The sequence below is a fragment of the Myotis nattereri genome (assembly GCF_964212035.1).
Source record: "Myotis nattereri genome assembly, chromosome: 16".
NCBI lineage: Eukaryota > Metazoa > Chordata > Mammalia > Chiroptera > Vespertilionidae > Myotis > Myotis nattereri.
In genome coordinates this window covers 55,818,208-55,838,165 of record NC_138091.1, presented here as the reverse complement: position 1 = coordinate 55,838,165, position 19,958 = coordinate 55,818,208, and the positions used below count along the sequence as shown (strand labels likewise).

General features: G+C 71.1%; 2 protein-coding genes across 2 annotated transcripts in view; one reads left to right on the top strand and one right to left on the bottom strand.

Annotated features, from left to right (window-relative positions):
- Positions 1-266: 266 nt before the first annotated feature.
- AATK (apoptosis associated tyrosine kinase) lies at positions 267-15,015 on the top strand. The gene is made up of 13 exons (XM_081109977.1): positions 267-326; positions 2,432-2,576; positions 4,330-4,409; positions 4,789-4,907; positions 5,120-5,207; positions 5,821-5,954; positions 8,122-8,206; positions 8,654-8,775; positions 9,466-9,615; positions 9,976-12,511; positions 12,597-12,741; positions 12,977-13,165; positions 13,990-15,015. Exons 1-13 carry the CDS (start codon positions 282-284, stop codon positions 14,028-14,030), a joined length of 3,879 nt encoding a protein of 1,292 aa, XP_080966103.1. The 5' UTR covers positions 267-281; the 3' UTR covers positions 14,031-15,015.
- Positions 15,016-16,174: 1,159 nt separating this feature from the next.
- The window catches only part of BAIAP2 (BAR/IMD domain containing adaptor protein 2), a 40,861-nt gene continuing 37,077 nt past the window's right edge, over positions 16,175-19,958 (bottom strand). Inside the window, exon 14 of the mRNA XM_081109628.1 lies at positions 16,175-16,516. Coding sequence (XP_080965754.1) covers positions 16,447-16,516 — 70 coding nt within the window. The 3' untranslated portion in view covers positions 16,175-16,446. The remainder of the gene's footprint in view (positions 16,517-19,958) is intronic.

Here is a 19,958-nt window from a genome sequence, read left to right as displayed (position 1 = left end):
GGGGCTGGGGAGCCTTGGGCAGGGGCGTGGCTGGCCCCTGAGCACATCTAGGGGCGTTGGGGGCTGAGGGGGTGGGAGAGTGGGGGCTGGGGGGAGTGGGGGCCGGGGGCGGGGGGTGGGGGAGTGAGGGCCAGGGGAAGTGGGGGCCGGGGGGCGGGCCACAGAGGCCGCCTGACGCTCCCTCCCTTGCAGACGGCGCCCCGCTTGGCGAGCTCTCCTGGCCGTCCTCCCTGGCCGTGGTGGCCGTGTCCCTGTCGGGTCTCCTCACGGTCGTCGCCCTCATGCTGGCCTGCCTGTGCTGTAAGAAGGGCGGCATCGGGTTCAAGGTGAGGCCGGGGGTCCCCGGGGCTGTGGCCCGGATCCCGGGTCTCCTGGCCGCCTGGGGACCCTCTGAGCCGGGCGGAGACCACAGTGCTCCCCGGGGCTGCTGCCAGAGGCCTGGCTCTCAGGACCCCCGCCTCCCTCATCTGGGTCCCTCTCGGGTCCGGCCTCAGGGGCTGTGCACAGGGCGGCCCTCTGGACGGGGAGCGGGCCTGGGGGCACGGGGGCTCCTGGGCTGGCTGGGAGGGGCAGCGGGAGCAGGAGGCCCCGTCAGGGCTGCAGCGCCTGGCATTGGGCTGAGAGGAAAGGGCTGTGCGGCTGACACCAGGGCCCAGGTGGGGGGCCGAGGGGGGCAGCATGACCAGCGTGGACTGCCCACCTGCCAGGGCCCCGCAGGGCGAGTCCCCAGCCGGCCCCTGGCTGCATCCTAGGGCCGCGCCTCCTGAGAACAGTGGCCGAGGGTGAGCCATGGCTGCCCACCGCGGCCCCAGAGCGGCAGCAGCTCTGAACTGGGAGCCGAGAACCCCAACCAGCTGCCTGTGGGCCGGTTCTGCTGACCCAGCAAAGAGCCGCCCGCCCACGGCCGCCCCGCCCCGGCCGAGGGTCAGATTCCTGGGCTGGCGAGGTCCCGAGGGGGCGTCCCGTGCCCAGCACAGCACCCTGTGGGTCTCCATGCCAAGTGGCCACACCCAGCCATTTTAGAGGAACATTGTGTTTCTCGCCCCCCCCTCCCCGCCCCGTTGTCACCTCGCGGGGGGGGGGGTGCCCACCCGGTGAGGACAGTGAACAAGGACGCCTGTCACAACGCCCACAGTGGACAGCGGGCAGTCTGCCCTTCTCCCCGACCCCTCGGAGCCCTGGGCCCCGTCCTCCGGGCCCTGAGCAGCAGGGCCAAGTCCCTGACCCGCCAGGCGACCCTGGGGCCAGAGTCAGGAGATGCTGGGGGCCAGGGGCGGGGCAGGGCCCAGGGGTGGGACTCGGGGACCATCGTATAAGTCACCCCTCCTTGTTCGCTGGGAGAACTGGGCCCCAAACAAGGGCCAGCGGTGGCCCCTCCTACAGGCGCCCCCTCACGTCCTGGGACCATGGCGCCAGGACATTCCAGCGCCCGCGCCCAGGGGGCGGGCTGCACAGCGGGTCCGGCCGGGAGCCGTGCTGGGAAGGGCTGGGCGCGATGCTCACGCTGCCCTACCTGCTCGCCCGCGGCGCTGGCGCCATCCTGCGGGCCTCCCGGGGGCACCGGCAGGTAAAGGGCTGGGCCCAGGGCCCGGCCGACGGTGGGTGGGCAGCTGTGCCCTCTCAGAGGCGCGGGCAGCGGGGCTCACAGGCCCTCGGAGCCTGTCCTCTGGGAACAGACGGGCGGCCTGCGGGGCTCCGGGGCTCCCGCCTCCCTCTTGCCGCTGAGGCATCGAGGCCCCGGGAGGAGGGCCACACCGGCCTCCTGGCCGCCCCTCCCGCACCCATCCCCGCGAAGCCCAGCAGCCTCGGTTTCCCCAGCGGGCGGGGCGGGGGCAGCAGGCCCCTTGCTGCGGCTTCAGGCCCAGGTCTCTGCAGACTTTGCCTTCAGGCCGCGCCGTGGCCCCGGGGCGGGCGTGTTCCCAGACAGACAGGTGTGGCCGCGCCTTTCAAACCCCAGCCACGCGGGTGGGGCCCCCGCGCCAGCTCCTAGGGAGGCGGGAGCGGGCCAAGGTCCGGGCCTCTGGCCGAGGGCTGGGTAGGAGGCAGGCGCAGGCCTGGGGGCGCTGGGTGGGCTCCCTGCCCGACAGTCAGGAAGGCTCCTTGTCCGGGAGGCGGGGGGCAAGGGGGAGCCCTTAGTGGATCGTCCACAGGGGCAGAGTGGGCGACGGGGCTCAAGGCCCACCCTTGACCAACACAGAACAAACGCCAGCCTCCTGGTGCCCCCGGGCAGAGGGTCTGTGGGTCTGTCTGCCCAGGAGCCAGGAGATGGGGGAGGGGTGCCAGCCGAGGGGGTCGGGGCTTCACCCCCAGCTCAGGGGAGGTGGGAGCTCGGCCAGGAAGAGAGGCTTTTCGGAGCCTGCCCCTGCCCCTGCCCTGCCCTGCCCGGGAGCTCACCGTGGCCCCCATGTCCCCCGCCCACCGCGTCGGCCAGGAGTTTGAGAATGCCGAGGGGGAAGAGGACGCCGCCGACTTCTCGGCTCAGGGCTCCCCGGCCGCCGCCCAGAACGGGCCCGACGTGTATGTCCTGCCGCTCACCGAGGTCTCACTGCCCATGGCCAAGCAGCCGGGGCGATCAGGTGAGTGAGCCCCAGGGGGCGGGCAGGTGGAGCCGCAGGATGAGGCTTGGGGCTCAGGAGCTGTGCTCCTGGGGAGGGGGGCAGGGTGGTGTGTGCCCCCTTCTGGGGGGACCTGGGGCGCTGAGAGCCCGCTGGGGAACAGCCCTGGCCAATCACATCCCCACCTGGGGCTGCTGTGCTGGGGCAGGGCCGGGAGGAGGGCTTAGGGTTAGGGTCCCAGGTGCCTGACCCAGACCCCTCCCCCCCATCCCCCACGCCAGTGGCCACTGGGGACATGGGCTCCGAGGTGCCCGGGGACAGGGCACACCCACTCCGGGCGGAGGAGCTCTCCGGGGCTCTCTCTGTGGGCGGCCCGTGAATGGGCCTTTCACTCAGGCGCGGGTGGGGGGCAGGCTTGCCCCCCTGCTTCTGTTCCCGGCCCTGCGGGGTCCTGACCAGACGCTGCCCCCTGGAGCCCGCCTTCACCGTGGGCTGGGTGCCCTGAGGCCCTGGTCTGATCCTAGAGCAGAGGTAGCTGCCAGCCCCAGGGCCTGGGCCCAGAGGTGTCCCCTGCACCCCAACCTCCCGGCCAGCGTCTCCACAGCCCCAGGCAGGGACGAGGGCGTCCATGCAAAGGACCGCCTCACACATCCGCGGTCGGCACCAGCCTTCCCAATGACCCTGGGGTGGCCAGCCTGCACCAGGGTGCTGGCCGCGGGGAGCTGGGGGGAGCCAGGGGCCACGCCCCCAGGCCTCGGCCTGGCACCCCCGGGACTGTGTGCCTGGGACTCTGAGAATCTTTGAGGCCCAGTGTTTTCTGCCATCGTCATAGTGATGCTCTGGCTGGGGCCCCACCTGCCCGGGAGCTCCCCAGACCACCTCCCTCCGCGCCCTCCGGGCCCCCGGGCCCTGTGGTGCCACAAGGTTGCAGGACGCCCTTCGCCCTTTGGAAATGAGAGCAGACGCAGGTTTATTGCTCAGAGGGCCTGGCAGAGGCCGCCCAGCCCGGCCGTGCCTGCGGAGGAGGGGGCGCCCTTTCTCATGGGGTGTAAGGGCAGTGACGGGGACCCCATGGCCCACATGGCCAGTCACCCCACAGCCAAGGCCTCCTCCTGAACCAGGGCCTCGTGGGCCGGGCTCGCTCTCCTGCTGGAGGAGAACCAGCCAGCGGGAGCCAGCGGGAGCCAGCGGGCTGGGGTGCAGGGGTGGGGCCCTGGGACTCAGAGCCCCTCAGCATCAGGTCAGCATTCCCTGGGCCCTCGGGGCAGCTGGCGTGGGAGCAGAATTCGGGGAATCCCCTGGGCCCCCACCACCCGGCCCCTCCCGCCCTCCCCCGCTGACCTCACCAGCTGGCCTGCAGGAGAATGAGCCCCTGTGTCCCCTGCTGGCTGTGCCAAGCAGCCCCAACAAAGGAGCCTTTGGCGAGCCTGGCGCTGGAATGCCAGCCTGTGGCAGGGGCGAGGGGACGGGTCGGTCCATGTCCTCCTTCCCGTGGCCTCGGCCCCAGCTGCACTGCAGGCCACGGTGCCCACGCCCCGGCCGGCTCCAGGCACTGCTGGCCCCCTGAACCGTCCCTGTGGCCGGGGCACAGCCTTCCCAGACCCACCGGGACAGATGCCCCGACGCCTCCTGCAGGCCTACGACTCCCCTGGGCAGCTGGCCCCCGGCTCCTGACGGCAGCCCCCAGGGCAGCCCCCCGAGAGGCGAGGTGAGGGAGACGGGGCGGTGGCGCAGGTGGAACTGGGGTCCCTGAGCCCTCGCCCGCCTGTTACAGTGCAGCTGCTCCAGTCCAGGGCCCTGGGCCGGCACAGCCTGCTCTACCTGGAGGAGATTGGCCAGGGCTGGTTCGGGAAGGTGAGCTGCTGGCTGGGCTGGGGAGGGGTCGGCATCGAGGGCGGGCAGGGTGGGCGGGCGGGGGTGGGGGGGGAAGGGGCGGGGGCGGAAGCAGGTGGAGACTGCTTTTCCTGGGAGCTGCCCCAGCCCTGGGGTCCCTTCTCTCTAGGTCCCCCCTGCTGGGCCCCTTCCTGGGGAGCTGGGGTCTGCAGCCTGGGAGGTGTGTGCTGCCCCAGGAGGTGCCCCCCGAGAGGCCAGCCTCTCCCTGAGCCCCAGCCTGGGCGGGGCAAGCAGGTCCCCTCCTCCCCGCATGGCCGCCAGGAGGGGAGGGCCAGACCCGGGTTCCAACGGGTGGGCGAGGCGGGGAGCGGCCGCAGGGCGGTGACGCGCGCGCCCACAGGTGTTCCTGGGGGAGGTGCACTCGGGGCTCAGCAGCGCCCAGGTGGTGGTGAAGGAGCTGAAGGCCAGCGCGAGCGTGCGCGAGCAGATGCACTTCCTGGAGGAGGCGCAGCCCTACCGGTGGGTGGCGCCGGGCCGGGCCGGGGGCTGGAGGCGGGGGCTGCACTGGGCACCGGGACCCTGGCATCCAAGGCAAGCACTGTGCCATGCCCCTCCTCCCTGCCCCTCCCCGCCCCTCCCGTCCCCTCCCGCTCCCCCTGTCCCCCTCCCAGACCCTCCCCGCCCGCTCACCCTGCCCTGCGTGGAGTCCCGTCAGCCTGTCGGCTCCACAGGGCCCTGAAGCACAGCAACCTGCTCCAGTGCCTGGCCCAGTGCGCGGAGGTGACCCCCTACCTGCTGGTGATGGAGTTCTGCCCCATGGTGAGTGCCCGCCCGGTCCCCCCCTCCCCCCAGCTTCTCTCCAGGAGGGAGGGTGTGCCCCGTATCCCCGCAGAGAGGACTGCTGAGCTGGGACCCCTCTCCCCACCCCTCTCCCCACTCCATGGGCCTCCCATCTCCCCTAAAGCCAGGGGCCTGCCCCCACCTCCCAGAGGGACCCAGACTGCGCCCAGGCCCCTCCGCGGGCCCCTCCCCAGGCACCGCTCTGTGCCACCCTGAGGTGCCCTGGGCAGACACAGGCCCGAGGCACGCAGCCCCGTCTGCTTTCTGGGCTCTGGCCGCAGCCCTGCCCCAGGGGAGCGTGGCCTCCCGAGCTGGTGGTCAGCAGGTCGGAGCTGCCCTGACACGTGGGCCACCCGCCCGGTTCTGTCCGGGCTCAGCCTCCTGTTCACGTGGCCCGTCTGCCGCCACCCGCGGGGTCCAGTGGCCTGAACTCAGAAAGTGGCCTTGGGGGCCCACGGAGCTGTGGGGCCTGGTCTGGAGAAAGTGCCCCTGCCTGCGGTTCGCCCAGCAGGCCCTGCGAGGGGGGGGGGCGGTGGGGGCTGGCACAGGCACCCACTCCCACCGGCGGTGATGGTGCGGCCCCTCTTGGCAGGGGGACCTTAAGGGCTACCTGCGGAGCTGCCGGGTGGCGGAGCCCCTGGCACCGGACCCTCTGACACTGCAGCGCCTGGCCTGCGAGGTAGCCTGTGGTCTCCTGCACCTGCATCGCAGCAACTACGTGCACAGGTGAGGGGGCTGCTACCCAGATGGGGGGGCTGGTGTACAGGTGGTGGGGCCAGTGCACATGTGGGGGGGCCGGTGCACAGGTGGGGGGGCCGGTGTACAGGTGCGGGGGCCGGTGCACAGGTGCGGGGACTGGTGCACAGGTGGGGGGGCCGGTGCACGGGTGGAGGGGCCGGTGTACAGGTGAGGGGACGGTGTACAGGTGAGGGGCCGGTGCACAGGTGGGAGGGGCCGGTGCACAGGTGGGGGGGCCGGTGCACAGGTGAGGGGGCCGGTGCACAGGTGGGGGAGGTGGTGCACAGGTGAGGGGGCCGGTGCACAGGTGGGGGGGCCGGTGCACAGGTGAGGGGGCTGGTGCACAGGTGGGGGGGCCGGTGCCCAGATGGGGGGGCTGGTGTACAGGTGGGGGGCCGGTGTACAGGTGGGGGGACCGGTGTACAGGTGGGGGGGCCAGTGCACACGTGCGGGGGCCAGTGCACAGGTGGGGGGGCCGCCCGGTGCACGGGTGGAGGGGCCGGTGTACAGGTGAGGGGACTGGTGTACAGGTGAGGGGCCAGTGCACAGGTGGGAGGGGCCGGTGCACAGGTGGGGGGGCTGGTGCACAGGTGAGGGGGCCGGTGCACAGGTGGGAGGGGCCGGTGCACAGGTGGGAGGGGCCGGTGCACAGGTGGGGGGGCTGGTGCACAGGTGGGAGGGGCCGGTGCACAGGTGGGGGGGCTGGTGCACAGGTGGGAGGGGCCGGTGCACAGGTGGGGGGGCTGGTGCACAGGTGGGGGGGCTGGTGCACAGGTGAGGGGGCCGGTGCACAGGTGAGGGGGCCGGTGCACAGGTGGGGGGGCTGGTGCACAGGTGGGAGGGGCCGGTGCACAGGTGGGGGGGCCGGTGCACAGGTGGGGGGGCCGGTGCACAGGTGGGAGGGGCCGGTGCACAGGTGAGGGGGCCGGTGCACAGGTGGGGGGGCCGGTGCACAGGTGAGGGGGCCGGTGCACAGGTGGGGGGGCCGGTGCACAGGTGAGGGGGCTGGTGCACAGGTGGGGGGGCTGGTGCACAGGTGAGGGGGGCCGGTGCACAGGTGGGAGGGGCCGGTGCACAGGTGGGGGGGGCCGGTGCACAGGTGAGGGGGCCGGTGCACAGGTGAGGGGGCCGGTGCACAGGTGGGGGGGCCGGTGCACAGGTGGGGGGGCCGGTGCCCAGATGGGGGGGCCGGTGCCCAGAGCTCTTGGGGGCCCGTGGGAGGGCTGTGTCCGTGCGGCCTCAGGCACCCACCACTGGGCAGTAGTTTTATTAAACAGAAAGCACAGGGTCTGCAGGACGGCGAGGTGACGTGTCCCTGCCCAGCTGGTCGGCCGAAGCGCTGTCGGCCTGAGCTTGTCCTCTGGCCCCCTGGCCCCCGCCGGCCCCTGCTCTCCCGTCTCCCTCAGGCTGGGGGAGGGAGGCTCAGTCCTGCTTCCTGGCCCCTGAGGGGGTGCCCAGCGCAGGGGACGCGCCTGAAGAAGTGGCGATGACGTGGCCTGGACGAGACGGGCCGTCCTCCCCAACAATATCCTGGTGCTGAGTGATGACTCGCAACTCCAGCATCAGTGATTTTGTTGAAGAGGGCAGCTGCCAGCCTCCGACCTGCCCGGGTGCCCACTCGCCCTCATGCCCACAGCACAGGCCCGTCCGTGGCCCCGCCCACGAACTCCCCATGGCCCTGCGCCCAGACACCCCCGTGCGGCAGGCAGGGCCCCGGGACACTCAGGACTGCAGCTTCCCCAGAGATGAGCTGAGGGCGACGGCGTGGTGGGCGGGAGGAGAGACCAGAGTCCCAGCTGGCTGCCCCGAGAGACGAGGGATGGAAGGGTCAGCAGGCTGGTCACCCAGAAGAAGTGGGGGTGCAGGATGAGGTAAGGGGAGTGACCGCTGGCCATGCTGCTCTGAGGGCCCGGCCTGTTCTCCATCCCCCTGGGCCTCATGGTCCTCGTCCACATGGTAACGTTTGTGGCCGGGTCCCTGTGGACCCGAAGTGCCCGGTGCTGGGCAGGGGCAGGAGCGGGGCTCTGGGCAGGGAAAGGTGGCCGCCTCTTGGACACCCTCCCTGCCCGTCATGGGGCAGAGACAGGACGCAGCCCCCTCGGTGGCCTGAAGCCCCCGCTGGGCACAGCAGGCTGACCCCGCCTTCCACCCCCAGTGACCTGGCTCTGAGGAACTGCCTGCTCACGGCCGACCTGACAGTGAAGATCGGAGACTACGGCCTGTCCCAGGGCAAATACAGAGTGAGCGGCCGGCCAGGCGGGGCCCAGGGCTGGAGGGGCGGGACCGAGGGGCGGGGCCCAGGGCTGGAGGGGCGGGACCGAGGGGCGGGGCCCAGGGCTGGAGGGGCCGAGGGGCGGGGCCCAGGGCTGGAGGGACCGAGGGGCGGGGCCCAGGGCTGGAGGGGCCGAGGGGCGGGGCCCAGGGCTGGAGGGGCGGGACCGAGGGGCGGGGCCCAGGGCTGGAGGGGCGGGACCGAGGGGCGGGGCCCAGGGCTGGAGGGGCCGAGGGGCGGGGCCCAGGGCTGGAGGGGCCGAGGGGCGGGGCCCAGGGCTGGAGGGGCCGAGGGGCGGGGCCCAGGGCTGGAGGGACCGAGGGGCGGGGCCCAGGGCTGGAGGGACCGAGGGGCGGGGCCCTGGGCTGGAGGGGCGGGGCCAGCGCAGCCGGGCTGTGACTGTCCGCCCCCGCAGGAGGACTACTTTGTGACGGCGGACCAGCTGTGGGTGCCGCTGCGCTGGATCGCCCCTGAGCTGGTGGACGAGGTGCATGGCAACCTGCTGGTGGTGGACCAGACCAAGGCCAGCAACGTGTGGTGAGTGTCCCCCCCTCATCAGACTCATGGCTCTCTGCCCGGGGCCTGGGTGTCTGGGGAGGATGCAGGAGAGCTCCACCTGCCCACCTGCCCCCCCCCGTGTCGTGCCCTGTGCTGGGGACGCGGGCTGGCTGCTCAGAGGCCGGTGGGTGAGGAAGGGCACGCTCGGCCCCGATGAGGTCAGGGGGCGGCTGGAGCCCCGGAGAGCCCACCGACTGTCCCAGGAGCTGGTGAGGCCGTTGCCCCCGGAAGCAATGCTTCTCCCAGGCCTGCGTGTTCCCCAGCCCCCCCCCCCCCCACGCCCCATGCTGGCCAAGCCGTCCCGAGACGCCCCCTCGGCCTCGGCGCAGTCTGTCCCTCCCTCCAGCCTCTGCCAGCGACCGGCAGGACGGAGCTCTGCCAGGACAGCTCCCTGCGGGGACAGTGTCTGGTCTCGGTCACGGAAAGGGACTGGACGGGTGGGTGAAGGAACACACGGTGGACTGGGCTCGTCGAAGGCACGGCTGGCTTTTATTTGCCGGCACCTGGGCCCCGGGTGTGCGCCTGGCCTGCAGGTCCTGCGTTTGCTGAGGGGGAGCCCTCTGGAGGGGCGTCCCAGAGCACCTGGCGATGGACCGCCCCTTGGTACAGGCTCCGAGGTCCTACCCCCCTCCCCCCCTGCAGCCCCCGCTGACGGCTGTCCCTCCGCAGGTCCCTGGGCGTGACCATCTGGGAGCTCTTTGAGCTGGGCACGCAGCCCTACCCCCAGCACTCAGACCGGCAGGTGCTGGCCTACGCCGTCCGGGAGCAGCAGCTCAAGCTGCCCAGGCCCCAGCTGCCGCTGCCACTGTCCGACCGCTGGTGAGCATGGGACGCCGGCGGGGACGAGGCATCCCCGGCAGGAGGTCGGAGACAAAGGGGGTGTGGCTCCTGAGCTCCTGGGTTTCCGGCTCCTCCCGGCTCCACTCTGGCCGGCAGTGACCTCTGCGTCCCACCCTGACCCGCAGGGCAGCGGCTGTCTGCCCGAAGCACAACGTGCCCGCAGGAGGGCGGCTGGCCCAGGGGTAGTGCCTGCCTGTTGCTGGCTCCATTTAAGTGTGTGGGGGGATCCTTTAATTGCCCACAAGTGTGAGGAGCGGACCCCAGACCCCGAGGGCAGGTGGGCTCACTGCCGGGGCCCGGGGAGCGCAGGGCTGGGCTGAGCGGGACCACCGCCCACAGGTACGAGGTGATGCAGTTCTGCTGGCTGCAGCCGGAGCAGCGGCCCACGGCCGAGGAGGTGCACCTGCTGCTGTCCTACCTGAGCGCCAAGGGCGCCCCGGAGGCGGAGGAGGAAGAGTTCGAGCAGCGCTGGCGCTCCCTGCGGCCCCGCGGGGGCGGCGCGGGCGGGCCGGGCGCTGCGGGCCTGGCGCCGGGGGGCGCGGGCGAGCTGGCCACGGCCTCGTCCTTCCCTCTGCTGGAGCAGTTCTCGGGCGACGGCTTCCACGCGGACGGCGACGACGTGCTGACCGTGACCGAGTCCAGCTGCGGCCTCAACTTTGAGTACAAGTGGGAGGCTGGCCACGGCGCCGCCACCTTCTCGCCGCCAGGGGGCGCGCTGAGCCTGGGCTGCCCCCCACGCCTGCAGGAGCCCTGTGCCCCCGAGGGCGCGCCCCCGGGCGTGGTGCCCGTTCTCAGTGCACACAGCCCCTCCGTGGGCAGCGAGTACTTCATTCGCCTGGAGGAGCCCACGCCCACCGCCGGCCACGACCCCGACTGCGCTGGCTGCGCCCCGAGCTCCAAGGGCCCTGATCACAAGGATTCAGACGGTGCGGCCGTCTTGCTGGCTATGGAGCCACCCCGGGGCCAGACGCTTTCCACCGATGGCCCCTGGGGCCATTCTGACCACCACCCACGCAGGAGCCCCACGCAGGACCCGCCCTGCCCCGCCTACTCGCCCTCACCCTCACCCGGGGACCTGATGCTGGTGGAGGCCAGAGTGGAGGATGCTGACTCGGGTGTGGCCCCTCTCTGCCAGCCCGTCTTTGGGGACCCCCTGGGAGCATCCACCTCTGGAACGTCAGGACCCTGGCTGCCCAGCAGCAGGCGAGGCCCCGAGTCCTGGGTCCCAGGCTGCAACGGGGGCCACACAGATGGCTGCCTTGGCAGGAAGGATGGCCTCCAGGCTGTCCCTGAGCTGGGCCATCCCCTGGCCCCAGCAGACCCCAGAGAGCCTCTCCATGGGCCAGAGGGGGTCTGCTTTGGCCGGGAGCCAGGCAGCTGCCTGGACCTCCCCTGTCTGCATCCTGTTGAGGGCCTGGCACCTGCCAGGGGCCTGGTCACATACCCCTGGACAGAGGCAGCTGTGAGTGGGGGCCACAGCCCCCAGACAGAGCCCAGGTGTGCAGAGGAGGCCGAGGGCCCTGCTGGACCCCAAGTGTCCCTTCCGTCCATCCTGGCCCCATCCCTAGAGGGAGCCCAGCTTCCCACGGAGGAGGCCAGCGCCCACACGGCCCTGCCTGCTTCCCCCACGCCTGCCAGCAGCCAGGCAGCTGCCATGGAGCCAGCACCCACGTGGGACGGGGGCAGCAGCTGCCTGGAGCTGGAGGCCCCCGGCAGTGAGGACGAGGACACGACCGAGGCCACGTCCGGCGTTTTCACCGACTTGTCCAGCGACGGCCTTCAGGCCGAGAAGCTGGACTCGATGCCGGCCATCCGCTCCCTGCAGAAGCAGGTGGGCACGCCCGACTCCCTGGACTCGCTGGACATCCCGTCCTCAGCCAGCGACGGCGGCTGTGAGGTCTGCAGCCCGCCGGCCGTGGGCACCCCTGGAGGGCAGCCCCGGGCTCTGGACAGCGGCTACGACACAGAGAACTACGAGTCTCCTGAGTTTGTGCTCAAGGAGGCCCCCGAGCCGTGTGAGCCCGAGGCTTCCGGGCGGCTGGCCCCCGAGGGGGAGAGCCCCGGGCTGGAGACGCAGCTCCCGGCCTCCCTCAGCCGTCTCAGCGAGAAGAACCCCTACCGTGACTCCGCCTACTTCTCGGACCTGGACACGGAGCCCGAGCCCCCCTCGGGGTCTGAGAAGGGGGCAGGCGGTGTCCTGGCCCCTGGGCCAGAGCCGGACCTGGGGAGTCCCCAGAGCCTTGGGCTGCAGCCTGCACAGCTGTCTGAGCCCTGGGTGCCCGGGGAGGCGCAGAGCCCCGGCCCCAGAGAGCTGTCGCCACTGCCACTTTGCGAGGACTCTTCCCCTGGGCCCAGCGCCTGCCCCACGGGCCCCGGGCAGGAGGCTCCCTGGCCCCAAGGCCCAGCCCAGGTGCCGGCAGTGCCCGGCCCTGGGCGGTCCAAGGTCTTCCTGCTGACCCCGGTGCCGCGGAGCTCAGAGGGCCACCGCCCCGAGCTCCCGGAGGCCCGCGGACTGCTGCCCGCCCTGCAGGAAAGGACAGCGGGCCAGGACGCCCCCAGAGCCCCGCTCTGCCTGGCCCTGGCGGGACTCCCCGCCGCCCAGGAGGGCCGGCTGGAGGAAGAGGAAGAGGACAGCGAGGACAGCGACGAGTCGGACGAGGAGCTCCGCTCCTACATGGTCCAGGAGCCGAGCGAGGAGAGCGAGGAGGAGGCGCCGCCCGTGCCCGTGGTGGTGGCCGAGAGCCAGAGCGCGCGCCGCCTGCGCAGCCTGCTCAAGATGCCCGGCCTGCTGCCCGCCGCCCTCCGCGAGGACCTGGAGCGCAAGAAGAAGGCCGTGTCCTTCTTCGACGACGTCACCGTCTACCTCTTCGACCAGGTGGGCGGCGCCGGGCTCCGCGCGAGGGTGGGGGTGCGGTCCGGGGCGGGAGGAAGCCACGTCACCTGCCGCCCTGACCCCGCAGGAAAGCCCCACCCGGGAGCTCGGGGAACCCTTCCCCGGAGCCAAGGAGTCGCCCGCCGCCTTCCTGCCGGGTAGTCCCAGCGCCCCCAGCGCCCCCAGCGCCCCGCGGCCCGAAGGCTCCCCCATCCGCTTGGCAGGCCCAGAGGGTGAGCTGGGGCGGGGCCTTGTGCCATGGGCGTGGTCTGAGGGGCGGGGCTACAGGGTGGCGTGTGAGGTGGGCGGGGCCTTGTGTCGTGGGCGGGGCCTGTGGGGCGGGGGCCCGCAGGGGCGGGGCTAAAGTCCCGCGACTTCACGGGTGCGTGGGGCGAGGCCCGTGACGTCACTGGCAGTAGGGGTTGTCCCCGCCCGTGACGTCAGTGACCACGGGCATTTTGCTTGCAGGCGGGGCGCTCCGGTGGGACAGCGGCTTCCCGCTGACGCCAGTCGGGGAGCCCGTCCGGGCCGCGCCCCCCAAGCCGGCGCCCCCCAAGCCGGCGCCCGGGCCCTTCTCGCGCTTCACTGTCTCGCCCGCGCCCGCCTCCCGCTTCTCCATCACGCACGTCTCCGACTCGGACGCCGGCTCGGCGGGAGGTGAGGCTGCGGCGGGGCTGGCGGGACGGGACGCCGGGTCGGGGCCGTGAGTGGCGATCAGGAGGGGCACCTACTGGGTGCCGGGCTCTGCGCTCACTCCTCTGCCAAGCTCAGTGTCCAGGCGGGACGGAGGCTCGAGGCGTCGGGCGCGCAGGTGTCTGCCTGGCCCTCGGGCCTCGCTGTCTTCTCGCTTTTCCAAAGGCACCGGCTGGACCCTGAGCGCCCTACCCTGCCCTCTGCCTGCCCTTAGCCCCCAGCCGGCGGCAGCCTCGCCCAGCAGAACCTGCGGGCCGGCCGCGCCCGCTGCCCAGCGCCCGGGGTGGCGGCTCGGTGCCTGGTGGGGCCCACACAGGGCCGAGCTCACCCCTCCCTTGTGCGGCTCGCCCCAGCCCCAGCCCTGGCGGCTCATCCCCGCCCGGTGCCTCCCCGCCACATGCTGCCCGTTCCCCTGAAGGCCCGCCACCTCCACGCACACCCTGCGGGAGACCCAGCCCGCTCCCCGCGGCCTCGGTGCGTCGCTGTCCCTGGACACGCTGTCCTGGGTGGGCCTCTGGACAAACAAGCGGGTCACCTGGAGCCCCGTGCGGAGCGCTCGCCAGCCCGGCCTCAGCTTACCCACCTGTAAAGGACTCGGAGGGCGGGGGTGGGGTGGGGGAGGGGCTAGGCCCTGGCCTGGGTTGGGTGCTGGTGATTCAGTGGGGGGAGAAATGGGAGTGGTTCCCACCTTGACGGACAGACAGTGAGGGGGGCTGGGCAGTGGCCCCAGGCCAGGCGGGGAGTGGGGGTCCTCAGCACCCCTCCGACCTCGGGCCCCTGTTCGCCAGGCCCTGCAGGAGGCGCTGGGGTCAGCTGCGAGGAAGCCTGAGGTCCAGGCAGCCCCCTTGGAGCCCCTGCGGGTCCCGCTCTGGGCAGCAGCGAGGATGGGACCGGAGCGATGGTCGGCAGCAGCTTCCAGCACCTCGGTGCCCCCAGCACCTGGACGGTGGGGCGGCTGTGCACGCCCGCTGGTGCTGCCCGGGGCAGGGTTCCTTCTGGACGCTGGGTCTGCAGCTGCCCCCTGGGGAAGCCCCACAGCCCCTGCCCCCACCCCCGCCCCCTTCTGGCTGCCGCTGTCGGACTGCTGGGCCTCGTCCGGGGGGGACCTGCTCACGCCCTGCCCGCCCACCCCTGCGGGGCATTGCAGGATGCTGGGCCCCAGGCCAGGCCAGGCCAGGGAGCGGCACGGGCACCGGGACAGCCTCTCCCTGTCCCCTTGGCTCCTCTGCCCGCTTGTGGGCTTGCTCAGTGCGGAGGCCCTGGGCTCACGGGCCCACCACCCTTACCTCAAAGTCTGTGGCTGTATTTCCCTTTCACCGACTCGCTAGACCCATGGCTGTCCCTCCCCACAGGGTCTGGGCTGACTCCCGCCTCGGGGTCCTCCTGCTGGAGCCAAGGGGGCAGCTCGAAAGAAGGGGGACTTCTGGCCCCACCGCTGCCCTCAGCCCCAGGCTAGAGTGCCCTCCACTGGCTGCGGTCGGCAGTACCCCCCCAGGGCACAGCCCAGCTCCGCCCGGCTGCCAAAAGATAGTGGGGGCTCCCCCGCGGTCAGTGGGGGGCGGGGGCCTGCCGGCAGGGAAGGGGACGGGTGGAGCTGGGAGGGCGGGCAGCACGGGTATTTTTGTACCTGCTATTGTTCAGCAAATGAACCGATGGAGGATTTGAAGGTGTTGTTGCCAAAGAGACGAGTTTACTGTTGCTGTGGGGGGGGGGGGGCCTTTGGGTGTTTATCAGTTTGAGGCTGAGGGCGCTGGTGCCGTGGTCTTCTTGTTTCCTGTTTGTTTCTAAGAGAAACGGAGCCAAGGAAAGCCTGCAGGCCGCGTGTGTTCTTTGGGGGTTTGCAGACCGAGCCTCGCGGGAGGGGCCTGGCTGTGCTGGGCTGGGCCCCCGGCGTCGGTCAGGGCAGTCCCTCCTGACCAGGGGGGCTGCGGGGGCTGCCCCTTGCCCCAGGGCCCTGGGGACACTTTGGGGGAGGGGGACAGTGCCCTGGGCCCCCATGTGCCCAGGTGGGGTCTGCCCAGAGCAGAGTGGGGGGCGGACCCCTTTGCCCTCTCGTCCTGCCCCCGCCCCCCGCCTCTGCCTAGTGAGGATGAGGAAGAGCCACAGACCCCCCAGGAAGCCCTTCCCACGGCCCCCGGGTCAGGGGAGCCCGTCCCTCAGCACAAAGGCAGTGGCGAGCTGGGAGGCAGCCCCACCTCTCTCCAGCCCTGCCCTCTGCCCCTGGCCTGGGCGAGGGAGGCTGCAGGTGCTGGGCTCCCGCCTCCAGGGCTGGGCGGAGCGGCTCTGCGGAGAGTTGGGAGAGCTGAGGAGGACAAGGACAGGACGGCTGTGAGCCCCGGCCTCCATGCTGTGCTTCCGCCACCACCGTCTAATGAAGTTTCTAAAACCTGGTCCTTCAGCTGAAATATGGAAGTAGCGGGGGCAGGGAGGGGGCAGGACCCCCCAATGGCACTCAGCTCAGGGACCCAGGCCACAGCGCCTCCCCTCCCCCCTCACCCCCCTCCCGCCCTCGGGGGACAGGGAGGAGCGAGGTGGGAGGGGGCGACGGGGTGGGGGCCAAGGGCCTGCCAGGAAGGTTGGTGCCCATGAGAGTCCCCCATCAGAGGATGCAAGCCTCCCGTCCCCCCAGGCCTCCCCTGCACCCAGGCCTCCTGCCCCCCCAGACCTCCCCCGCCCCCAGGCCTCCTGCCCCCCCAGGCCTCCCCCGCCCCCAGGCCTCCTGCCCCCCCAGGCCTCCCCTGCACCCAGGCCTCCCGTCCCCCCAGGCCTCCCCTGCACCCAGGCCTCCTGCCCCCCCAGACCTCCCCCGCCCCCAGGCCTCCTGCCCCCCCAGACCTCCCCCGCCCCCAGGCCTCCTGCCCCCCCAGGCCTCCCCCGCCCCCAGGCCTCCCCCGCCCCAGGCCTCCCCCGCCCCCAGGCCTCCCCCGCCCCAGGCCTCCCCCGCCCCAGGAGGCGACAGATCACAGCGGCACAGGCAGGGCAGTCAGTCGTTTATTGACGGGACACGTAGGAGCAGGTGGGGCTGGGCTCCTGCAGCCACTGCTGGTGACAGTCCTTCCCTCGCCCTGGGCTCTGGGCCCGGCTCACAGCCCCTCAGCCCCCGCCAGCCCCGGGTCACCGGCGCCCCGTCCACAGGAGCAGCGGGTCCAGGTGAGGGTTTGGTGCAGTCTCTCTGGAGGCGGCCGGGGAAGTCGTACGAAGGGCTCACAGGTGGGCGGGCAGGGCCCGGGGCCGTGCTGGGGGTGTCAGCTGAGGAGGGGGGCAGACCTGTCGTTGGTCACTGTCGGCTTTAGCTGGACACTGGCGAAGGGGTTCCTGCGGAAGAGAGGACGGCGTGAGTGTGGCGAGCCCTTCGCCCGGGCCGCCTGGGACAATGGCACCGACTGGACCCCCGGCCTCCGTTTCCCCACCTGTAAAAGGAGGACTGGGGAAGGGGTGCTCAGAGCCAGGGAGGGTGCCACCCGCAGGCCAGCTGACCCAGGCCACCCCTTTCGGCTCCCCCGCGGGAGCTGTCAGCCCCCCAGGGCAGGGCGGGTTGGGGGAGCCACTTTGCCCTCCACACCTGCCCTGGGGCCGGGACCCAGTTCCCTCTCAGCCCCCAGTGGGCCCACCCCCGAGTCTGGGGAGGTGCCCACATGGCCCGGCCATGCACCCCGGGTCCCAGGGTGGCCTGGATGACCCCACACTGAGCGGACAGACAGAAGACGCAGGCACACCAGCAGCCACAGGCCTGAGGGGGAAGCCCACGGCTCCCCAGAGAGGCGCAGCCACCTGTCACCCAGGGCACACCCCCCCCGCATGCCGAGGCCACAGCTGACGGACAGATGGACGGGCCAGACAAGAGGCTGGGATGGAACAGATGAGCACGAGGGCCGGCGCCCGCCTGGTGTGCAGGACACCTGTCCGTGGCGTCCATGGAGGCTGGGACGGCAGGCAGCCCGGTGACAGACGATGGCACGTGGGACACAGGCTGGATGGACGGGACCACACTCCGGCGAAGCACTCGGCCCTGCAGCCGTTACCTGGGCGGAAGGGCCTCTGGCTCGCGGGCCGGCGTCCAGGGAGCTGGGGCGGTGGGCGTGGCGGGCGCTGTCCGGGATGCCTGGGCGCCAGCACGAGGGCACCGCCCTGTTTCCCTGGGGACTTGTCTTCTACACAACCAGACACTCTGACTGGCTCTAAAGGATGAGCTGCCCATGGCTCTTAGCGCTGGGAGACTTCCGGGGCAGGGGTGGCGCCCCACGAGGGGCCTCGCGCTCTGCACTCGGGCCTCGTCGGCTCTGCTCTGTGCCCATGAGCTCCGGTGGCGTTGGCCACGGGCAGGGGCTGCGTGCTGGCTCCCGAGGCCAGTCTGCCCCTGGAGGCAGGGCACAGGTGGCCGTGCCTGGCTGCCACCTCCACTAGATGGGTTCTCCAGGAGGGCTCCCCGCATTCGGCCGTCCCCAAGGTCAGGGTGGGGGTCCTGGGGCTCTGGAATCGGGGCAGGTCTGTCCACCGACAGTCTCAGCCGAGCAGAGGAGGGAGGGTGGCTCCCGTGTGACCACAGCTGTGGGCAGCGGCCAGGAGGGTGTGGGTGCACACAGCACACTCCCCTGACCCCTTCTCTCCGAGGGTCAGTAACAACAGCATCGTCAGCTGGGGCCATGGGGGGGGGGGCTGTAGGGCCAGAAAGGCCCCACCGAGGGGGCATCTGGCCTCTGACCCAGCGTCCCTGACCTGCTCCCCAGACAGTGTGGTCGTGGCCCACATGCCCGTAACACTGCGGGCGCTGCTGCAAACACTTCCAGCCCCTGAGCAGCTCCTCCCACAGCTCCTCCCAGCCCACCCCCCCGCCCTGGGCCAAAGACCCAGGTGGACGACACCCCGCCTCTCAGCACAGACGGAGGGCACAGCCCCCAGGCCCCTGTCACTTTCTGGAACGTTCTTTCTTCAGTGAAAGAACCTGCTCATGAGTTGCCCTGGGAGGGAGCCCGTGACCCGGCAGCAGCCATGGTCGGCACTGAGAGGACAGGGCGGCAAGATCGGGACCTGAGGCCACTGGGGACTCTGGTCCTGCAGGGCTGGTCACGGCCCGGGCAGGCACCAGCACCGCGGGCAGACGGCGACCTGCACACAGGACTGGCCCGAACGCGGCCCAGAGGCACAGCCCAGCACAGAGAACTGTCCAGGCCGACCCGGGGCTCCAGGGCCCTCGCCGAGCCGCCAGCGGGCACCCTGAGCTGGACACGGCACGGCCGGTGCGGCTTTTCCACGGAGAAAGGGTTCCCGCTCCGGGCGCAGAGCAGGCCTCAGGTCCGAGGGCGAGGGGAGGGCAGGGCAGGCTCAGAGCGCAAGGGCCCGTGCCCAGGGGCGGACCTTAGGGCTCCCATACCATGGCGCCTGCTGCCTTGCACTCCAATTCCAGTCTCAGGAACTGGACGCAGCCGGGCTGTTGGGGATCCCCTGGAATTAACCGTGCTCTGAATGCACGGTGAACCGGCAGTGGGTGAACGGCAGTGGCTGTTCTGAGGACGGCCCAGTCCTGACCAAGGGGCTTCGTGCTCTGGTGCGGGGAGCGGGGCCACGCAGGAACGACGCACAGGCCTCCACTTCCTCCTGCCCTGCCGTCTCCTCGCAAACCCAGGTGCTCTCCAGAGCTGAGGACCTGGGCCTTCTGGAATCTTCCCGCCCCTCCTGCCCCAACCTCGGCAGAGCTGGGAGGTTCCTCAACCGACCAGAAGTGGCGCTAGGCACCCACCCCAGTGACTCAGGAGCCGGGTGACTGTGCTGGTGCCGGGAGCCGGCCCATCCTTGCTGCTTCAAGGGACCTGGCATATATGGCATACTCTTCTTAATATGTTTGCTCACCTTCTTGGCACTATGTGTTTTAACCAAGGTCACCTCTCTGAGAAAGGTTGTTTCCCCAGGTAGGGATTTTCCCCTGAAGTTAGGGAGGGAATAAAACCCTTTAACTAAGTGCCAGGCGGGTAATTAATCACTTTACAAACAATCATGCTTAAGCTACATAATCTTTACTCCCTGGAATGGAGATAAGAAACGCCCTAACCTTTGGAATAGAGATTGATAGGATTGGAATCAACTGGTATAAATACAGATGTAACAAGACAACAGACAGAACCTACACACAGAACCTACACAGAACCTAGACACAGAAGAACTTCGCTGGAGAGAACATGGCAAAAGATCCTGGACAGAAACTGGCAACAGAACCTAGAGACAGAACCTAGCGAGAGAACCTGGCTGAAGATCCTAGAGACAGAACCTGGCTACAGAACCTGGCTGGAGAACCTACAGAACCTGGCAATAGAACCAGGCAAGAGAACCCAACCATGCTGATCAACTGAACGCTGCCTCTGTGTCATTCCTTCTTCGCCGACTCCGTCCACACCTTTGGGGACCCCTGGACCTGCTGGGGCTGGACCCCAGCATGCTGGTAGCCCGTGCCAGGTGCACCCCCTTCACCCTGTGCCCACTGGCCCGGGGTCTGCCCTGCACCAAGGGGCAGGGTCCCCCAGCCCTGGCTTCCCAGGGCCCCCAGAGGCAAGGGTGCTCGGCCCCGCCAGCGTGGAGGGACCCCAGGCGGCACAGCTCCGGGGGACAGGCAGGCCACCCCGCGGCTAGCCACGGCCCCGCAGAGGCAGGAAAGGAGGTGCAGGCCCAGGGCGCCCGCCGCGGAGCCCTCAAAGGCATTTCTATCCTTTTCCCAAACTCCAGGGGCATCTGTCTCCAGAACTTTCCTGAAATCGGGCTGCAGCTC

Bases quoted from the DNA above. Each gene is read 5' to 3' on its own strand.
- AATK (XM_081109977.1), top strand. From the start codon at position 282: ATGCTGGCCTGCCTGTGCTGTAAGAAGGGCGGCATCGGGTTCAAG. The intron at 4,410-4,788 runs GTGAGCTGCTGG...GCGCGCCCACAG, and splicing joins GCCAGGGCTGGTTCGGGAAG to GTGTTCCTGGGGGAGGTGCA. The intron at 4,908-5,119 runs GTGGGTGGCGCC...TCGGCTCCACAG, and splicing joins GAGGAGGCGCAGCCCTACCG to GGCCCTGAAGCACAGCAACC.